This window comes from Camelus ferus, chromosome 5 (assembly GCF_009834535.1).
Source record: "Camelus ferus isolate YT-003-E chromosome 5, BCGSAC_Cfer_1.0, whole genome shotgun sequence".
Taxonomy (NCBI): Eukaryota; Metazoa; Chordata; class Mammalia; order Artiodactyla; family Camelidae; genus Camelus; species Camelus ferus.
This window is the reverse complement of record NC_045700.1, coordinates 7,518,551-7,538,475: the sequence shown is the minus strand read 5'-3', so window position 1 is coordinate 7,538,475 and position 19,925 is coordinate 7,518,551. Positions and strand designations below refer to the sequence as shown.

The 19,925-nt window shown below is 39.9% G+C and overlaps 1 protein-coding gene across 1 annotated transcript in view; it reads right to left on the bottom strand.

Moving 5' to 3' along the window:
* Positions 1–19,925, bottom strand: part of LOC102509078 (E3 ubiquitin-protein ligase HERC2) — a 176,582-nt gene that overhangs the window by 110,085 nt on the left and 46,572 nt on the right. Inside the window, 9 exon segments of the mRNA XM_032479272.1 lie at positions 1,267–1,391; positions 1,518–1,746; positions 5,737–5,937; positions 10,754–10,943; positions 15,198–15,453; positions 16,513–16,626; positions 16,716–16,873; positions 18,868–19,019; positions 19,597–19,785. Of these exon segments, the coding sequence (XP_032335163.1) occupies positions 1,267–1,391; positions 1,518–1,746; positions 5,737–5,937; positions 10,754–10,943; positions 15,198–15,453; positions 16,513–16,626; positions 16,716–16,873; positions 18,868–19,019; positions 19,597–19,785 (1,614 nt within the window).

The following is a 19,925-nucleotide window of genomic DNA, read 5'->3' as shown; positions in this document are numbered from 1 at the left end:
TACCATCCTGGCCCACGTGTGGACCGCCTCTGCCCGTTTGCAGTCACTGCCCCATCAGGCGAGCTGTCACACAGAGCCATGTGGGGCACAGGGAGATGGCAGAGGCTTGGAGTCAGCAAACCTGCCACTCACTAGTCAGGACACCTCAGCAAATCTGTGGTGCTCCTGTCCACATCTACAAAATGGAATTTTAAGACAGCTTTTCCCACTCGACACAGTGGACTAGGTTAGAAGAGAAAAAAAGTAAAGTACCCAGCACAGGTCCCTGAAAATAACAAGGTGCACAAAGAATGACTGTTGCTACCAACATCATTACGTATATGATTTCCTCTGATTGTTTTTCAATTTAATCAAAGTATATTTTCAAAAATATTTCTAATATACTCACTCCGTCTAATTTTAGCAGTGTAAGGTTTTAAATCGAAAACTATTACAACACGCAGAGTAACAAAAGAAGCTATGCAAATACAAACTAACATGCCACCCTGGCCCCGGAGTAGCTAAAGCTAAGAAGATGCCTAATGTTGATGAGGTCGAGGGCTGGAACGCTCACAAAGGCTGGTTCCAATGTAAACGGCACAACCACTTTGGGAAACTGTAACCACATGCTCACCCTAGGGTCCGGCAAGTTCTAATTCAAAGTATTTACCCAATAGAAAAACTTGCATATGCAAAATACACAGCATGATCATTAGCAATTTCACGGAGTCAAAATCATCAAATGTCTATCAGCAGGAGAATGGACAGACCAGCAGTGCTATAACCATACAGTGGAACACTGCTCAGCCGCAGAACCAATACACCCAACATAGATGAATCTGAAAGTCATTATCAAGGCAAAATAAAGTTGACATGAACGAGTACATACTGTATGATTGCATTTACATGACATTCGGAACTGGCAAAACTGACACCAACTGAGGGAGGCAGGACAGTGTCCTGGTTTCAAACGCAAGGGGGCACAAAGGCACTTTCTGGGGAGACCCGAAAGAGCTCATATTACGCTTAGGGTATCTATCAAATTCATTTAAACAGACAGTTGAAGTGGGTGCATTTTTTCAAATTAGTAACAATATTTTTGAAGCCATTTAAGATAAAAGAGTTTTAATTACAGGAATATTTGGATGTTACTAAAAGTCTTGCTGGTGTTTCAGTTTTTAATAATTCTGGCAAAAGGCTGTTACTTCTTCACGAGTACGAATACAGTGCACAGTGTCTCCATCTCAGCTCACTGGCAGGTAAGATCACCTCCGTCGGCTCACGTACCTGGATTTCTGCAGTGATGGCTGCATTTAAGGCAGACTCTAAGCCTCCATCAGCCATCAGGCTGCCCACGAGAAGATCGATCATGAATCGCCGCCCTGGACTGATGTTAACTTCATTGCCAGATACTGGAAAACGGAAAGTGATGTTTGCCAATGTGAGGTAAGCCCCCTCCCCTCCCTGGTAGCCCCTCCTGTGCCCACCTTTCCAGCCCAGCCCAGCCCACCATGCCCCTGCTCCGAGCCCAAGCCCACCTGCGCAGGGCAGCAGGGCAGAGAGCGCCCGGGCCCGCTCCTCGGCGGTGGGTAGCAGCACCGACCAGCCGCTCTGCAGCACAGCCTGGGCAGCCGCCTGCACAGTGGCCAGTACACCCGCACTGCTGGCCAGGGCCACCACCGTCTGCTTCAGGCTGTTGAGGAGGACGCTGCCCAGACCTAAACCAAGGAATTCCGGGTCAACCTGGTGACTAATGGCAGCATGCAACTGAAAGGAGAAAAACAGTTTTCACTTAGAAGCCCTAAAAACCAGTGCTTTGCAAATCTTACTAAAGATGAAATAGTACCTCAAATTGAGTTTTATTCAAATAATAAGGGAAAAGAACTCCTAGAATATGTATTATTTTTAACTAGATTAAAACATGTTTACCCACAGTAGTTAAGAATCCATGGTAAAGGTATTTTGTAAGAGGGATTTTGTAAACCCAACAATAAGTACACACATGGAAAAGCTCCAAGATCAACAAAGACGTTAAACCACGTGGAAACAGCAACCTCCACCCGCCCCCCAACCATCTGCACCAAACACAGAAACAGTGACTATAATGTAACCAAAGAGCTGCTTTAAAATTATATAGCCAGGCTGAGGGTACACAAGGAAATGCCTCAAAGGCCAGACCAGAGCTCACCCACACAGCGGGAGCCCAGGGGTTCTGGGCTCTGAGAGCAGATGAAAGCCTTTTGGGACACAAAATGCCAAGACAGCCCACTGAACCTGCGCGTCCTGCAGAAGGCGGGGAGGCCACCTGCCTGTCAGCCACCAGGCCTGAGGCCAACACCACTGCCCACACAAGGCTCTGGGCACAAAGAGACCCCACAGGAAATCAGAGACCCGGCCTGCCTTGTGAGCAGGTGTGAAATCAAATTTATACCACCTGGCGGGGGGGGGGGGGGTAGAGTGCAAGGTCCTGGGTCACTCCCCAGTACCTCCAGTTAAAAAAAAAAATATACCAATCATCCAGGTATGGATATCACAAGTCAAGAGCTGAACAATATCACGGTGAAGAAGAATGCAACAATGAATATGTGTTATGTTCATGTGTACCTGAAAAATTGTACACTGGAAATTGACACAACATTGTAAACTGACTATAACTCAATAAACTAAAATTTTTTTAAAGTTAAAAAAAGAAAAAGAACTGAACAATAAAACTCATCTAGAGGCCAAGGAACTCATGGAACCTCAGGGACACAAATATAAACTGCCCTCTAAGGACATCTCCACAGTCAAGAGCAAAAGGATATTCCACAAACCTTCTCCTGAAAGTGGCCTCATGGTCAGAACAAGCCACACTAGGTCACCACGTGGAAGAGGTCCAGACAGATTAAGAGGCAAAACACATGCCCCAAAAGATGTCCGCAATAAAAAAACTTGGAATGAACCCACAAAATAAGTAAACGTTCTTAGAGATCAAGGAAAAAACCCAAAAGATAAGACTATAATGAGCAAAATGAAAGCCTTGGAAAACACCAAAAACATAAATTCTGACAATGAAAAAAAACAGCTACAGGAATAAAAACCTCAAGGCAGAGGTGTGAAGAGCCTGGGCCCCAAGTTCCAGCCCTAAACCCTGGGTACTTGGCACCCGACCTGGGTGACGTTTCTAAACTCTGTGCCCTCATCTGTGCAGTATGATGGAAGCTCCGCCCCCAGAGGGCTGGTCCAGGGATCTGATGAGTCAGTATGTGTGAAGCAGTGATCACAGAAGTGTGTTAAATGGACAATTCAAAAACATGGAACATTTAGCTAAAGGAAGGATTTGTGAATTGAGGAGAGCACTGAGTCATCCACCCAGAAGGCAGAATAGAAAGAATAAAAAAAATGAGCAGTAAAAAAGATAAAGAGATTTTAAAATACCAAGTAAGTTGTGATATTTGGGAAAATAAAATGAGAAAGTTCAACATACATTTAGTAGGACTTTTCCAAGGGGAAAAGTAGAAAGAAAAGGAGAGAGCAATCTGAATGGTGAATAATGAAGATTTTTCAAAACAGACACGTAATCTCAGATTGAGTGAGGGTCATAATCTCAAGTTATTCATACAAAAGTAAATCCTGAGCTAGACGTAATGAACGAAAATTATAAAACAAAGACAAAAATCTGAAAGGCTACCAAAGAGAAAGACAAATTAGCTATAAAGAAACATAATTGCACTAATATTTCTCATTGTCAACAATAAAGGTCAGAAGACAACAGAACATCTGTCTGTAGACAAAGTGCTGATAAAGTAACATGTACCCTTGCAGATACTGACTGATTTATATAAAATAGATAAACAAGTTTATACTGTATAGCACAGGGAAATATATACAAGATCCTGTAGTAGCTTATGGTGAAAAAGAATACGAAAATAAATTTATGTATATTCATGTATGACTGAAGAATTGTGCTGCACACCAGAAACTGACACAACATTGTAAACTAACCGTACCTCAATAAAAAAATAAATAAATAAATAACATTTACCCTAAAAAGCTAAGTCCATTAAATTATCTTAAGTAGTGTTGAAGCAAACAGAGTTTCCAGATGAAACTCACAGGTCTTAACGAAGAAACTTACTGAAGGAGGTACCCAGGAGGGAGGGGATATAAGTAGCAATGACAAAACAAACTGGTTTAATAAAAAAAAAAAAAAAAAAAAAAAGACTATGTATCTGAGTGAGTATGGTCTCTTAAGAAATAACGATTATGATAATAATTAACTGAAGGAAAGTTTGAAAATTATTAATATATTTTACCAATCCTAAGAGGCATTTTTTCATGTCTTAACTCCAAAATCAGGATGTATCACATACATTGCAATTGGTAGCATTTTTCTTTTAAAAAGACACACACCAAAAAATAGAGTGCCTTGGATCTAATGTAATAAGCCTACTGAATAATTAAAGCACTGAAGGTGAAAGGGGAGTTAAAAGTTTAATGCATCCTATAACCCTTATATTTTTCAGGAAGAGAAGTACTAATTAACTTAACACTTCGTGGAATTAACAAATTTAATTTTTTATGACATGATTTATGTCCAGAAATTACACTTTAAAATTTAGGAATAATTAAAGGGACTTGAAAGGAAAAAAAACTAGAAACTTGATTAAAAGAGAAACAAATAAAATAATGAACAAACTTAAAACTAAATTCAAATATATTAGTAGTCACAATAATTGTAAAAGATTAAATTCACATACAGAATAAAGACTCTCAGATTGGATTCTTTTTAAGAATTGAGCTTTACAGAAAACTGAAAGACACAACTAAAACAGAGACCTAGGAAGACAGAATAAAGCAAAGGAAAAACATACAGCATCAGACAAATATGGACCGGATGGAATGGAGCCTAGGACATACACAAGGTCCCCACAGCACCAAGCCCAACAGCAATGTCTCTAGAAAGCCACGGGAAGCGACAAACAGCTGAGCGGACCCATGGCACGGACACTACACCCCTGTGTCCTGTTGAATGAGCTCCTGCAGAAAACCTCTGGGGAAGGGAGGGACTCTCCAAACTTCTGCCAGTTTCATTTTGCAAATGAACATTACATTGAGCTCTGCGCTTTTTGGAAGCCAAGGCCAAAAAGGAGGACATGATGGGTCACACAGAAACCCTTGCATTATAAAGGGGGAAAATGACCTTGCTGAGAAAAACTGTTCTCTTGACATTAAATCATAGGGTTTTATCATAAAGAAAAACATGATGATCAAAGATTTCTGCTACAGTTTTATTTAAAAAAAAAAAGGAAAAGGAAAACAATGTTGCAGTTTTTCTTTGACCTTTAACCTTAACCTTTCCTGCGAGGAAGTGGAGTTTCCTGAGTGAAGCTGTCCTCTCAGTCCAGAGGAGAGACTGACTACCACATCTAGCTGGTCTCTCCGTCACCTACTGTCTCACCCAGTCACTTCTTCACACACAGTGACAGTAAATTCAAGACTGACTCCCTGATGAATGCCAACATACTGATTATAGCAGTAATAACACAATCCATACACACACTTACCTGCATGCAGAGACTGACTCCCAGGATTAACAGAAGATAATTAGATTGATTTTTTTTAAGCCTCCGACACATTACATTTCATTATAATCTTACTTTAAATTTTTCATTAGCAGTTCATTTCAACAGGCTAAAACTCGTACCCTTTAATATGCATAAACATGATTACAAATACCTAAGACACTTATAAGGAGAGAAAGGGAAACATCAATACCTGAAGTCGTAGAAGATTCAGCGTTGCCACAGCCATACACTCTTTCTCTTGGGGTGGGGGCCAGTCGGCAGTGCCATCCATCCCCTCACTCACTTGCCGCAGCAGGAGGTCCAACTGCTCAAAAGTCATCGAGCATATGTCCACCACGAAAGGCACACGGAGGCCAATGGACCACTCAGAACAAGATGACCAAGCAAAACTCTACGGGAGAAACATAAAAACCTAAAATGAATCTACACATCCAGCTATCAGTCTGTTCCACAGGAGAGAGTCACCATTATGAAGGACAAAGATGCCTTGAATTACTACTTATTCACCTCTAATTGTCCCAAATGCACAAGCACTTTCACAGTGATCTAACTCACATACTAACCGCTTTTGATTTTCTCTCTTATTTCACTACCCCATCTCGTTTTGCCACCAATAGGTAAAAAGTTATTTAAAAATCTTTTCACTATCAAAATTAAACAATTCAGTAAGTTAAAATGGAATACTAAAAACTATCCAAATAAACCCAAAGTCAGGAAACAATAAAGGAAGAAGAGAGCAAGCAAAAAACAACGGTAGACATTACATTTAAATGGGCCTAAACATAACATAGACAGAGGTCACTAGAACGCAAGAAAAACAGAACTTAATTATATACTATCTACAAGAAATCTACCTTAAATATAAACGTAAAAAAAAGGCTTAGTAAAGGATGGAAAGTGGATATATTAATATTGGACAAAGTAGACTTCGGAAGAAGGACATTACCAGGTCTAAAAAGGGACATCATATAATGATGAAAGTGTCAATTCACAAAGAAAGCAGAATAATCAATGCCCCTAACAACAGAACTACAAAACACATGGAAGTAAAACATGATAGAAATAAAAGAGAAACAGATAAATCTACAAACATAGTTGAAAATATCAAAACTACCCTCCTAATAACAGAATAGTAGACAAAAATGAAGATTTAAAAGAAATGAACAAAACCCTCAACGAACAAGATCAAGTTAACATTTACAGAACACTTCACCCAAACAGCAGAATACACATTATTTTCAAGGCTGCAAGAACATTCACCATGATAAACCATATTCTGAGTCATAAAATAATTCTTAACTATTTAAAATACTTGAAGTCATGTAATGTTCTCAGAACATAATAAAATTAAGTTAGAAACCAATAACAGAAACTAGAAATCAATAAAAACAAAAGTAAATGTAAAAAACTGGAAATATCTCCAAGCACCTGGAAATTAAACAACAGGTTTCTATATTCCAATATTTCAGGTAGTAAAATATTGATTCTAACAAGGACCTACTGTACAGCACAGGGAACTTTATTCAGGATCTTGTAATAACCTATAATGGGAAAGAATCTGAAAAAAAATAAACATATATATGTATAACTGAATCATTTTGCTATACACCTGAAACAGTGTAAATCAGCTCTACTTCAATAAATTCAATATGATTCTAAATAGACTGCAAAGATCGGGAGTATAGGATAACTCCTACAGCAAATACATAAAGTTGAATGGAATACTAAAAAAAAAGTTCATATATCCCCCAAAAACACAAGAGAAAGAAAACAGAAAAACAAACAACAGAAAACAGACAAAAGCCAAACACTAAAATGGAAGACCTAAATCTATACATGTTAATAATTACAGTAAGTGTAATGACCTAAATATACCAATTAAAACACAGATTTGACAAGGATTTAAAAAAAAATAAAGACGCTACTATACATAACATCCAAAAAACTCATTATACATGAGACAGGCAAGATAAAAGTTAAAGACATAAATTTAACAAAACATGGACAAGACTTGTATGATGAAAAAACACTGATAAATGAAATCAAAGAAGATGCAAATAAATGTTTAGACAAACCATTTTCATGGATTAGAAGACTTAATATAGCAAAAATGTCAATTCTCCACAAACTGGATAACAGATTGAACATAATTCATATCAAAGTCCACACAAGATATTTTTGCAAATGTAGACAAGATTATTCTAAATTTTAATGAAAAGTCCAAAGGACAAGATAATAGAATTCTTACAATTTTTTCAAGTAAAAGGATGGAAAAGTTATAGTATGCAAGCATTAATTAAATGAAAATAAAACAAGTACCTGCATTAAAATCAGACAAAAGAGATTCAGAGCAAGGAAAAACAAGGATAAAGGGGGACACTGAATAACAACTGGAGGGTCCAAAATGTGTATGCTCTTAACAAAAGAGCTTCAAAATACATAAAACAAAAAATTGACAGACCCATCCTAAAATTCATATGGAAACTCAAAATACCCCAAATAATCAAAGTAATCTTGGAAAGGAAGAACAAGGTTGGAAGACTCACAATCCTTACTTCAAAACATACTACAAAGCTATAGAAATCAAAACAGTATGGTACTGGCATAAAGACAAACTTATAGACCAATGAAATAGAACAGATAGCCCAGAAATAAACACTTGTCTTTATGGTCAAATGATTTTCGACAAGTGCCAAAACCATCCAATAAGGGAAAGAACAACCTTTCTATAAACAGTGCTGGAAAAACGGCAGAAGAATCAAGTTGGAGCCCTTACCTTATAACATATATAACAATTAATTCAAAATGGATCAAAGACCTAAACCTAAGAGCTAAAACTATAAAACTATTAGAAGACAAGACTGTGGGAAATCTACTACATGATGATGGATTTCTTGAATATGTATAACACCAAAAGCAGAGATAACAGAAGAAAAATGGAAACTTTTGTGCATCAAAGAATACTATGAACAGAATGAAAAGAAGACCAGAGAATGGGGGAAAACATTTGTAAATCATATACCTGATTTAAAAAAAAAAAAATCTAATTCAAAAATGGGCAAAGGACTTGAATACATTTCTCCAAAGAAGAAATACAAATGGTCAATAAGCACATTAAAAGATGTTCATCATCTTTCCATTACAGAAGAGCAAATAAAAACCACAATGTGATACCACTTCACACTCAGTTGTATGGCTTTAAAAAAAAGTGGAGGGGGAATAATCAATGTTGACAAGAATGTGAAGAATTTTAAACCCTTGTGCTTATCTGGTGGAAATGTAAAAATCAAGCAGTTATTAAGGAAAAAACAGTTAAGGCGGTCCCTCAAAGATTTAAACGTTAAAGATTAAAACACAATGATCCAGCAATTTCAGTACAAAGATAGAAGCAAAAGACAGAAAATCAGCAAGGATCTAGAACAACTGAATAATACCATCAGTGAACTAGATCTAAGTAACATTTATAGCACACATCACTCAACAATGGCAAAATATATCAACAGAAAAATACATACTCTTTTTAAGCACATACACAGAACGCTCACTAAGAACAAACGCATCACGAGACATAAAACATATTTATCAAATCTATGAGAACTGAAACCATATACAGTTCATTCTCTAACCACAATGAAATTAAACTAGAAATTAGTAACAGAAATGTAACAGAATGATCTCCAAACACTTTCAAATTAAACACTTAACAATTCGTAAGTCAAAGAGTAATTGTCAAGAGAAATTAGAAATTAGAAAATATTTTGAACTGAACAAAAATGAAAACATATCGAGATTTGTGGATGCAATTAAAGCACTCATTAGAGAAAAATTTATAGCATCAAGGGCTTATATATTACAAAAGAAGAAATGTCTAAAATCAACAACCGAAGCTTCCTCCTGAAGAAACTAAGAAAAGAATAAAGTGAACCCAAAGGCAAGTTGCAGGGGAGGGGGAAAAAAAAACAGACAAGAGAAACATGTGAAATTGAAAGCAAAAGAACAAGGGGAAAATTAATGGAACTAAAAGCTAGTTCTCTGAAAAGATCAACAAACCTCTAGTAAAACTGGGAAAGAAAAAAAGACACAAATTACCAATTTCAGGAATGAGAGGAAGGGTATCACTGCAGACACAAAGACTTCAAAAAGTCAGCAAGAGAGCACCAATAAGGAAAACTTCATACACAAAAATTAGACAACTTAGAAGAAATGGAATAATTTCTTGAGTGCCACATATCAGGACACCCCCTCACCCCAAGAAGAAATACTCTGAATGATTCTATATTAAAGAAACTGAATTTGTGGTTAAAAAACTTTTGAGAATCTCCAGGCTCAAGTGGATTCACAGAAGAACATTTATGGAAGAAATGACACTAATTCTATACAACCCCTTCTAGAAAACAGAAGAGGAAGAAACAACTTCCCAAAACTTTTTATGAGGCCAGTTTTACCCTGATAAAAAAAAGTCAGACAGGGCAGTATTTAAAAACCCACAAACTAATATCTCTGAAGAGCAATGACAGAAAAATCTTCACCAATGTATTAGCAAATAAATCCAGTAATGTATAAAAAGAATAATACACCATGGCCAAGTGGGGGTTATCACAGTAAAGCAAGGTTTGGTCAATATGTGAAAACCAATCATTGTATTATTCCACTATATAAACAGACTAAAGAAGAAAAACAATCATACCATTAGAGAAGAAAAAGCATTTGACCAAGTCTTAAGTCATTCAGGATTAAAAAAAAAAAAAAACGCTCTAAAAAGTAGGAGTTAAAGGAAACTTCCTTAATTTAATAAGGCAATCTACCAAAAACAAACAAACAAACCGATAGTTAACATCATAGTTAATGACGAAAGATGAATGCTTTCTGCCCAGGATCAAGAACAAGGCAAGGATGCACCCTCTCCCCACTCTCACTCAGTATCATACTGAAGCCCTAGCCAGTGTAATAAGGCAAGGGAAAGAAATAAAACACATACATATTGGAAAATAAGAAATGAAACTCTCTATATACAGACAGCAGAACTGTTTCTGAAGAAAATCCCAAGGAATCATAATGAAGCTCTTAGAACTAATAAGTGAGGTTAGTACCACTACAGGATACAAGGAACACACACACAAGTCAATGGTATTTCTACACACTAGCAATGAATGACGATGGGAAACCAAAACTCTACAAGATACCCAACCAAGCTGTCTGCTCAGTACCTGGGCAGGTCCGCAGGCAATCCCGACTATGTGCTTGGTATCCAGCCCTGGCAGCGCAGTGGGTTCTGGCTTGGTCACACGCAAGGTGTCAAAGTGCTGGCACTGGTCATTGCTCCCCCAGCTGTGGACCTCACTGTCCTCAGTCAGGGCCAGGCAGTGGGTGGAGCCTGCGGCCACAGTCAATCACTTTCTTCCCTAGGAGGACAGAGAGATGCAGATACAGCTTCACGGCTGTGACTTCTGGTGCAACAGAAACATTCACTCTAGGCCACTCGGGTCAGAAGGCATTCAACGTCAACTTGGGGTTACTAAAACCCCTGCTGTGTTTTACTAGCTACAATGTATTGAGACCCACAGCCCGCAAACAGAACAGTTCTAGGGTATGAAAAGGTCTGTTCATTATTCAGATTTTCATTCAGAAAAAGACGTTTATGTTCAATTAACTATTCGTATTCTCCTGTCTCAATGTATAATCATGCAAAATACACTTTTTTCAAAAAACTTCAACATTTTAGAGCAGTTTTAGGCTCACAGCAAAACTGAGAAGGCACAGAGATTCCCCATATACTCCCTACCCCAACACATGCTTAGCTTCCTGCCACTGTCAGCTGTTCACTTTTTACACACAGATGTCCAGCTGTTCCAACATCACTTGCTGAAATGACAATCTTTACTCCACTGTACAGCCTTACTCCTCTGTCAAAGATCAGTTAACTGTATTTATGTGGGTCTATTTCTGACCTCTCTTCTATTCCAATCATCTGTCTGTATTTTAGCCAATAACATACTGTCTTGATCACTGTAGATTTGTATTGTTTTTTAATATGTATTTTTATTGTAGTCAGTTTACAATGTTGCGTCAATTTCTGGCATACATCACAATACTTCAGTCATATAGGAACATACATATATTTGTTTTCATATTCTTCTTCATAAGTTACTACAAGATATTGAATATATTTCCCTGTGCTGTACAGTATAAACTTGTTGTTTATCTACTTCACGTATATTAGTATCTGCAAATCTAGAACTCCCAATTTATCCCTTCCCACTCCCTTCCCCCACTAGTAACCATGTTTGTTTTCTCTGTCTGTGAGTCTGTTTCTGTTCTGTAAATAAGTTTGTCTTTTTTTTTTTTTTTAGATTCTACCTATAAGTGATCTTAGTATTTTTCTTCCTCTTTCTGGCTTACTTCACTTAGAATGACATTCTTCAGGTCCATCCATGTTACTGCAAATGGTATTTTATTCTTTTTTATGGCTAAGCAGTATTTCATTGTATAAATATATCACAACTTCTTTATCCAGTCATCTGCTGATGGACATTTAGGTTGCTTCCATGTCTCAGCTACTGTAAACAGTGCTGCTATGAACATGGGTCCATGTGTCTTTGAATTAAGGTTCCCTCTGGATATATGCCCAGGAGTGGGATTGCTGGGTCATATGCTAAGTCCATGTTTAGTCTTCTGAGGACTCTCCAAACTGTTTGCATTCCCACCAGCAGTGTAGGAGGTTTCCCTTTTCTCCACACTCTCTCCAGCATTTATCTTTAAGTTGGGCAGTCTCAGTCTTTCAACTCAGTCTTCTCCTTTACTATTGTGTTGGCTATTCTGGGTCCTTTGCCTCTTCACACAAACTTTAGAGTCAAATGTTGGTACCCATAAAATAACTTGCTGGGATTGCACTGAATCTACAGATTGAGTTGGAAAGAAGTGAAATCTTGACAATATTCAGTCTTCCTGTCCATGAACACAGAATATCTTTCCATTTATATAGTTCTTTGATTTCATTCATCAGTTTTGTAGTTTTCCTCATAGAGATCTTATACTTTGTTAGATTTATACCTGTGTATTTCATACTTTGGATGCTAATGCAAATGGTATCATGCATTTAATTTCAAATGTCACTTGTTTGTTGCTTGTATATAAGAAAGCAATTAACTTTGGCACATTAACCTTGTATCCTGCAACCTTGCTATAATCACTTACTAGTTTTTTGGTCAATTCTTTCAGGTTATACATAGACAATCACGTCATATGTGAACAAAGACAGTTTATTTCTTCCTTCTAAATCTGTATACCTTTTATTTCCTTTTCTTATTTTATTGCATTAGTTAGGACTTTCAGTATAACTTGGAAAAGGACTCATGAGATGAGAAATCCTTTCCTTATACCCGATCTTAGTGGTAAGGCTTTGAGTTTCCCACCATTGAAAACCATGTTTGCTGTAGGATTTTTGTAGATTTTTTTTGTACATATTCAAGTTGAGAAAAAATTTCCTCTATTCCTAGTTTACTGAGAGTTTTTAATCATGAATAGGTGTTAGGTTTCGTCAAAAAAATTTTTTTTCTGTATCTATTAATATGATTATGTGATTTTTCTTCTTCCGTCTGTTGATTTCATGGATTACATTAACTGATTTTTTTTAATGTTGAACCAGCCTCTCATACATGTCTAAATAACTAAATATATATATTTTCTTTATACACTAATGTGTCCATTGACACAATGGTTGTTTCCGTCTCTTGGTTATTGTGAATGAACTTGTAGGATACATATATTTTTTCCAGTTAGTGTTTTAGATACCCAGAAATGTAATCTCTGGATCACATGGTAGTTCTATTTTTATTTCTTGTGGAACCTCCATACTGTTTTCCAGAGTGGCTCCACCAATTTACATTCCCACCAAAGTGCACACAAGTTCCCTTTTCTCCACATCCTTACAAACTCTTGTTATTTCTTGTCTTTTTGATAACAGACATTCTAAGAGGTATGAAGTGTTATCTCATATATGTTTTGGTATGTATTTTACTAATGACTAGCGATGCTGAAGATCTTTTTACATTGGCCATCTGTATGTCTTTGGAAAAAGGACTATTCAGATCCTCTGCCCATTTTTTAATCAGATCATGTGGCCTATTCTTGGTGAACATCAAAGGATTCTCTTCATTGAGAAAGTTTTCTAAAACAATATCTACTTTTCTCCAAAGTCACATGATATAAATAAAAAAAATTTTCTATTTAAATAGTGTTAGCAAAGTATTACATTTTTGCTCATTAGTATATCTAACATAACAACACAAGAGGTGTTTTCAGACATGTCAACATATAAAATAATTCAGCTGCAAAAACTTTACTACAGTAAAAGGCACAACTCTATCCTAAGAGCCTATATAAGTTAAGAACAACCACCAAAATGATGATCTCAACAATCACTTAAATACTCTCACAGTAAGCTATCTCCATCTAATTAATGTAGCTGAGGAAGTTGAGTTCCTTTACTAACTGAAGGGACTATAAACAAGAAGGCAAATGAAGTTCAAATACAGCTCTATAACATACAACCAACTGTATTACTCTAGAACTTGTCTCAGCAGCTTACAAAATAAGAAACACCATACAAGCACACGAAACTTCTAAACATCAAATAACATGCTTTGAAATGAAAATGAAGGGAAAAAAACTGGCAAGTCCCACTTAAAAGTTTCTCACTTCCAAACTCCTTTGACAAAAAAGCAAAAACAAAAAGAGAATCCAGGCTCAGCGATCCAACAAACATCATTCTTTGTGCCAAATGCATCCCATGGCCTGTTTCTGTGAACAGAGATGTATTAGAACATAGGCCCATTGGTTTCATATTGTCTGTGGCTGCTTTGGGGCTACAACAGCAGAACTGAGTAGTCAGGACGGGCAGTTTAAGGTCCTCAAATCTAAGAATACTCAGAGCCCGGCCCTATAGAAAAAAAATGCTGCCCACCCCCTGTAGTGCAGAGAGAAGACACTAACAGGGCCCACCTGATACACTTATCACCAACCTCTCCACATATCAGAAGGCACCTGCAAAGCACAGCTACATAGCTTGGCTCCCATGCATCTCCTCTATGGAGAATGCATGCTGCACACCCTTGAAACCAAACAAGAGGATTCATCCATCAAGGATAAGTCCAAATGAGACCACTCTAGGCAGACCCAACCTTATCTCCCTCTGTACTCCCATAACACCCTGCATATCCAGAGTCTTAGCAGGTCTACAGGAAGCGGGTATAGCTCAGGGGTAGAGCACATGCTTAGCATGTACAAGGTCCCGGGTTCAATCCCCAGTATCTTCAACTAAAAAAAAAAAGAAAAAGTCTATAGCATAATTACAGGTGATCTCACCAAACAGAAGTTAATCTCACTGAGATCTTAATGAGTAATGAATGGCTGCTTGCCACATAAAGAACTCGCCAATATTAGTAAAATTCAATGTGTTTCAAATTAAATTTAGTGAGAATAATTCTAAGTCACTTTCCATTTATTATCTGTATTGATAGATACTATCAAAATGTGGGCAGAAGCTTCTAATGATGGGTCATTCATGGAATGTGAGGTAAAGAAATATCTGCAAACTTTGAAAGACTACTAAAGAAAACTGCCTCAAATGGTCTTAAAAGTTTACATGTGTACTCACCTTGCAAGCCTTCCAAGAGCTTGGGGTAACGAACATGCTCCTCTGTTCCATGTCCGAGTCTCTGATTGTCCCCTTTGCCCCATGAGTAAACTTGGCCATCTTTCGTCAAAGCAATAGAAAACTGACTTCCGCATCGGACTTTGACAACATCCAAGTCTTGAAGCTTTTCAATCAGCTTTGGTGTTTTGCAGCCATCACTACCACCTCTACCCAATTTCCCATAGTCACCATCTCCCCAAGACCACACTTGACCTAAAAAGCACAAAGTATTTGAGTAAACATGACTGCACATCTTAACAGAACTTGTAAATGGCTAAAAAGAATCAGTATCACCTATAACACACAAAAACCTAGACCACGAATGTATACAGTTGACATTACCTACACAGGTGGTTACTGACCAAATGAAATGTAGTTTTTAATTCAGGTTGATATAAAAGCAATTAAGAAATGGAAAGCTTCTCCTTTTTGTTTTAACAAAATGCATAATAAAATCCTAACCCTTATTAGCCTGGGCTCAAAGCTGCTGCTTCAGCTAAGTGCTGAACAGAGATCATAAGCTCCAAGGCCTCCAGAAAGCACCGTCGCTGGGCCCGCGGCACACGGCACACGGCACAGCACTCTCGGGTCCGCCTGCACGCAGTTCTTCCCATGCTTACCTCGAGTCACCCGCGTGATTGTATTTATTCCCAACAAAACTGGTTAGTGTCATTTAATTAAAGGTTACATAAAGGGACAAAATAAAATTGCTCTCTGTGGCAGAGCAAGTCTCAGAGTTTCCAGGTTGATCCTGACAGATCCCACAATTCTAAGGACAGACTCCCTATAATACTGATGGAAAAATACAGTTTAAAAAATTAACAGGATTCTAATCATAAAAACTGATAAATACGCCCTTAAAAAGTGTTCAGTGAGTACAATCTCACTATGAACACAAAAATAAAACTGAAATTAAAAACTGCAGACAATACAGCATCACTCTGCAGAACACACAAAGACTGAGCAGGACGTACCGCAGGGAATCAATAGAGGGTGGCTGAACGTTAAGAAATGGAATCGTAATAACCAGAAATGATTTAGAACGTCAGTTATTCCATTTTAACTTTCATTTTTTGTTAGCAAATAAAACACCCAAGTAGGAAGGATGGCAGCTCTCGCCCTGGGCAATGAAAGTCACACGTCCTGCAAGTCCTGTCCCTCTGCTGAGGACACCCAGCAAGGCCCATGTAAAGATTCTGACGCTCTCCCACTCTGTGAAAGCGGCCCTGCTCCGCCGGAGAGCCTGCCTAGGCCAGCACGAGCCCCACGTACCGTTCTCCGTCACGGCCAGGGTTTGAGCATCCCCACTCCCACATGCCACGTCGATGACCTTCAGTCCTTTGAGCCCAGCTACCAGCATCGGGATGGCCTCATCTTCACTGGAGCCTTCAAGAAGTGAGAACTAACATTACTACAAGTCCCTCAGGAGAGACAGCCTCACGCTGCACACCCCCGCGGGCTCCGAGCAGACATACCGTGGCCCAGCCGGCCGTAGTTCCCCCGGCCCCAGGTGTACAGCTCCCCCTCGGCAGTGATGGCCGCGCTGTACGTGCTTCCACAAGCGATGTGCACCACGTGCTTCCCCGCCTGCTTCCCCGAGAAAGCGGAGATCACCTTGGGCTCCTCAAGAGGCCTGTGGAGAGAAAAGCCTTTCCTATTAGTGACACTCCCAGGAATAAACTCTCAGAGCATCACGACAGTGTCACCTTTCAGGTGTCTTATGAAATAATTAAAGAATATAGAATTCAAACACCTAACACCTCCGCATTAAGAGGGCACCCAGTGCCAAGCGTGGCATCCAGCAGAAATACCACAAAGGTGTCTGCCACAGATGCGGGTGGTCACGTCCACAGCAGCATTGGTCACGGTGGTCTGAACGGTGGCCTACCCACAGACAGCGCTCAGCAGCAGGGGAAGATGAAGTTCGGGAATTGTGCCAAGTGACAGAGCCAGAAACAGAATGCCCCCAAGGGGTAGAGGGCAGGTCAGGGGTCACCAGGAGCTGGATGTAGGGAGCAGGGGTTGGCAGCAAAAGGGTCCAAATAAAGCTGGGCTGGGGGGGTTGGTGGTGTGTGTAATGGAAACACTCTGTATCTCGGTTATGGTGGTTCCTGACTGCATGCATCTGAGAAGCCTACCAAACTGTACACGGAAAACTGATAAACCTGTAAACCTTGTAAAGATGGTTGAAATTTACACATATCTGTTAAATGAAAAAGGAATGATGGAGCAAGGTTTGCTAATCACACTTCAATCCAGACTTTACAAATGAAAAGTAAGGATTAATTGGGTAGAAAAGTCTCACTAGTTGATTCCTCACTTTCAAAATTAGTAAAGCGTCCTATGCTTATAACCTGGAATATGCCTTTTGTGACTGGAAACATCTCCTCCAGCCTCTCCAAAGACACGCTTTACTGTCTGTGACCCATTTTCCTGCAAAATAAATGCACACAGGCGGGGGCACATGCAGAGAGGGAGACATGTGACTCTACTCCAAAACCATCTCCCTTTCTTCCGTTCAGCTCAAGTTTCAACCGCCCCAAAGTTTCTCTGCAACGTGTACCACTGGCACTGATCGCCTTTCCTTTCCTCAACTCCTTGAGCAAAGGACAAGATACTCAACTGAGTACTTAACCTCAACTGGGTACTATTCTATTACAAAATATTTTATGCATCCTAAATGATAAACAACATAAGGGAAGTGAGGAGACTCATGCCTCCATCCTGCATCTCAAGCCTTTCGAGCCCTGTGCACCCTATGCTGATCCCATCCCACTGCCAACCTGAGAGTCACAATATTCTAAGTTCTGTGCTTATCACTCCTTCTTTTCCACTCTCTTTTTACCACATCTGTCTGAATCCCCTACATAGTCAGGTTTGGCATATAAGGTCTGCTGAATGCTAGCTCCCAGGACGCGTGACTCTGCTCTTTTCACAGTTTGGAATCCTTCCTGGTGGACGCCCGTCTTCACTCCACAGTCTCCTCTTGACTCTGCTGCTGCCCACCCCCTGCTCATGGCTCTGCCCCGCTGGAGGTGGGGCTGCACCTTCGATTTCAGCCTCAGGCCAGTGTCTTCTCCAACAGGCTCCAGTCACAACAACGTATGAAAGGGTCCCTGTGATTCTCAGGCAGCCACTGGAATTCTATTTTCACAGCCTTGCATTTAGAACAACCCTTTTGTTTTATTTCTGGTCCCTTACAATAATCGAAAGTTTCCACAAAATAAGATATTAAGAAACTGCTGATTTTTGTAGCTGTGAAAATGACAGTATGGCTTAAGGAGAGGGGACCTCCTCTGATAGAGATATGCTCAAGCCGTGAATGAAGGAGGAGGAATGTGGGGTTCGCTTTAGAAAACTCCACCGTGGCGGTGTGGCAGATGTGGCTAAAACTGGTGTAGCCAAAGCTGGGGGGAGGGGCACAAAGGCCGAGTGAAGTCACCCTCGGTACTGAGGGCAGGACTCCCACCATGTCGCCGGGGGGCTGATCCATCCTGGCAGTCTCTCCATCCTGGCCCTACATGTCCAAGCAGATGGAAAACACCTCACACACTTTTCTGTGCCACCCCTTTGGATACGGCAACACAAAAGGATAGAGTGTTGGTTACAGGAACCAGCCATACGTACACAGTGTCCCCGTGGCCCAGCCGTCCACCGTCCCCACAGCCCCAGGAGTACACCTCTCCAGTGGCTGCCAAGGCCAGGTAGTGGTGACCATCGGAATGGGCAGCAATTTTTACAATGTTTCTGGAGGCAAGACCCTGGACCAGCTGTGGGGCCTGAAAGGGTAAAAACAGGAAGAAAATTAGTAAGCACTCCCAGGTCAAAGGAAACAGCACGACTCGCCTCAACTAGGTACCTTACTTGAACAAACCCCTCCTGAACTGAAAAACATGAACCTCGGGTCATTGCCAGTCGGTTGTCCAGCCGCCCTGCCCAGCACCAACAGAACGACAGGGGCCAGGCGGCCTGCACGTGCTCGGCAGCAGGAGTGAGCCGCCCCCGCAGGAGGGAACTTTGCAGCCAGAGGTGAAGGGCACCCTCCTTTAGCTGGACACACGTCCCAATCTGCCACTGTCCCCATGGGTCCTTACTGTCACTTCCTGGCCCCCACAGTCTAACGAGAACAATGGCTGGCTATAATTGGCACCAGAAGGAGTTTCGGAGCCTAACAACTAAGAAACTCTGCCCCCAAATCCTGACAATAATGATTGCGATTAAGATTTTTAAACACGACTAATAATATATAATGATTTTGCTTATAAATCTTCAGAAATCAATCGGCATAAAGAAAGACAAGAACTCTGCAGCATCCATAGCAGAGAGACCCCCAGGGGAAGTGAGCCCAGCACCCACCAGCGTGTCACTGTTGTAGGTCTGCGTGTACACCCGGCCATTCCTGGACAAGATCAGGAAGCGCTTCTCCGCACAGGCGATCTGCGTGACCCCCAGGCTGGCAAGGCCTTCGCACTGAATTGGACCAATCACGTTGGCATAGTATTTCCATCCAATTAACCCCCATCCTATGACTTCCTGCAATGATCCCTGTCAGATAAAGTAAGAAAATATTTTCTTTACGGCAGCCAGAAAAGTTCTTTCTGAGTCAAAAGAAAGAATAATTTGTGCAAGGAGTAACACTGAGATACAGTAAGATCAAAACAAAGCAAGAAAAGAAAGAAGCTGAT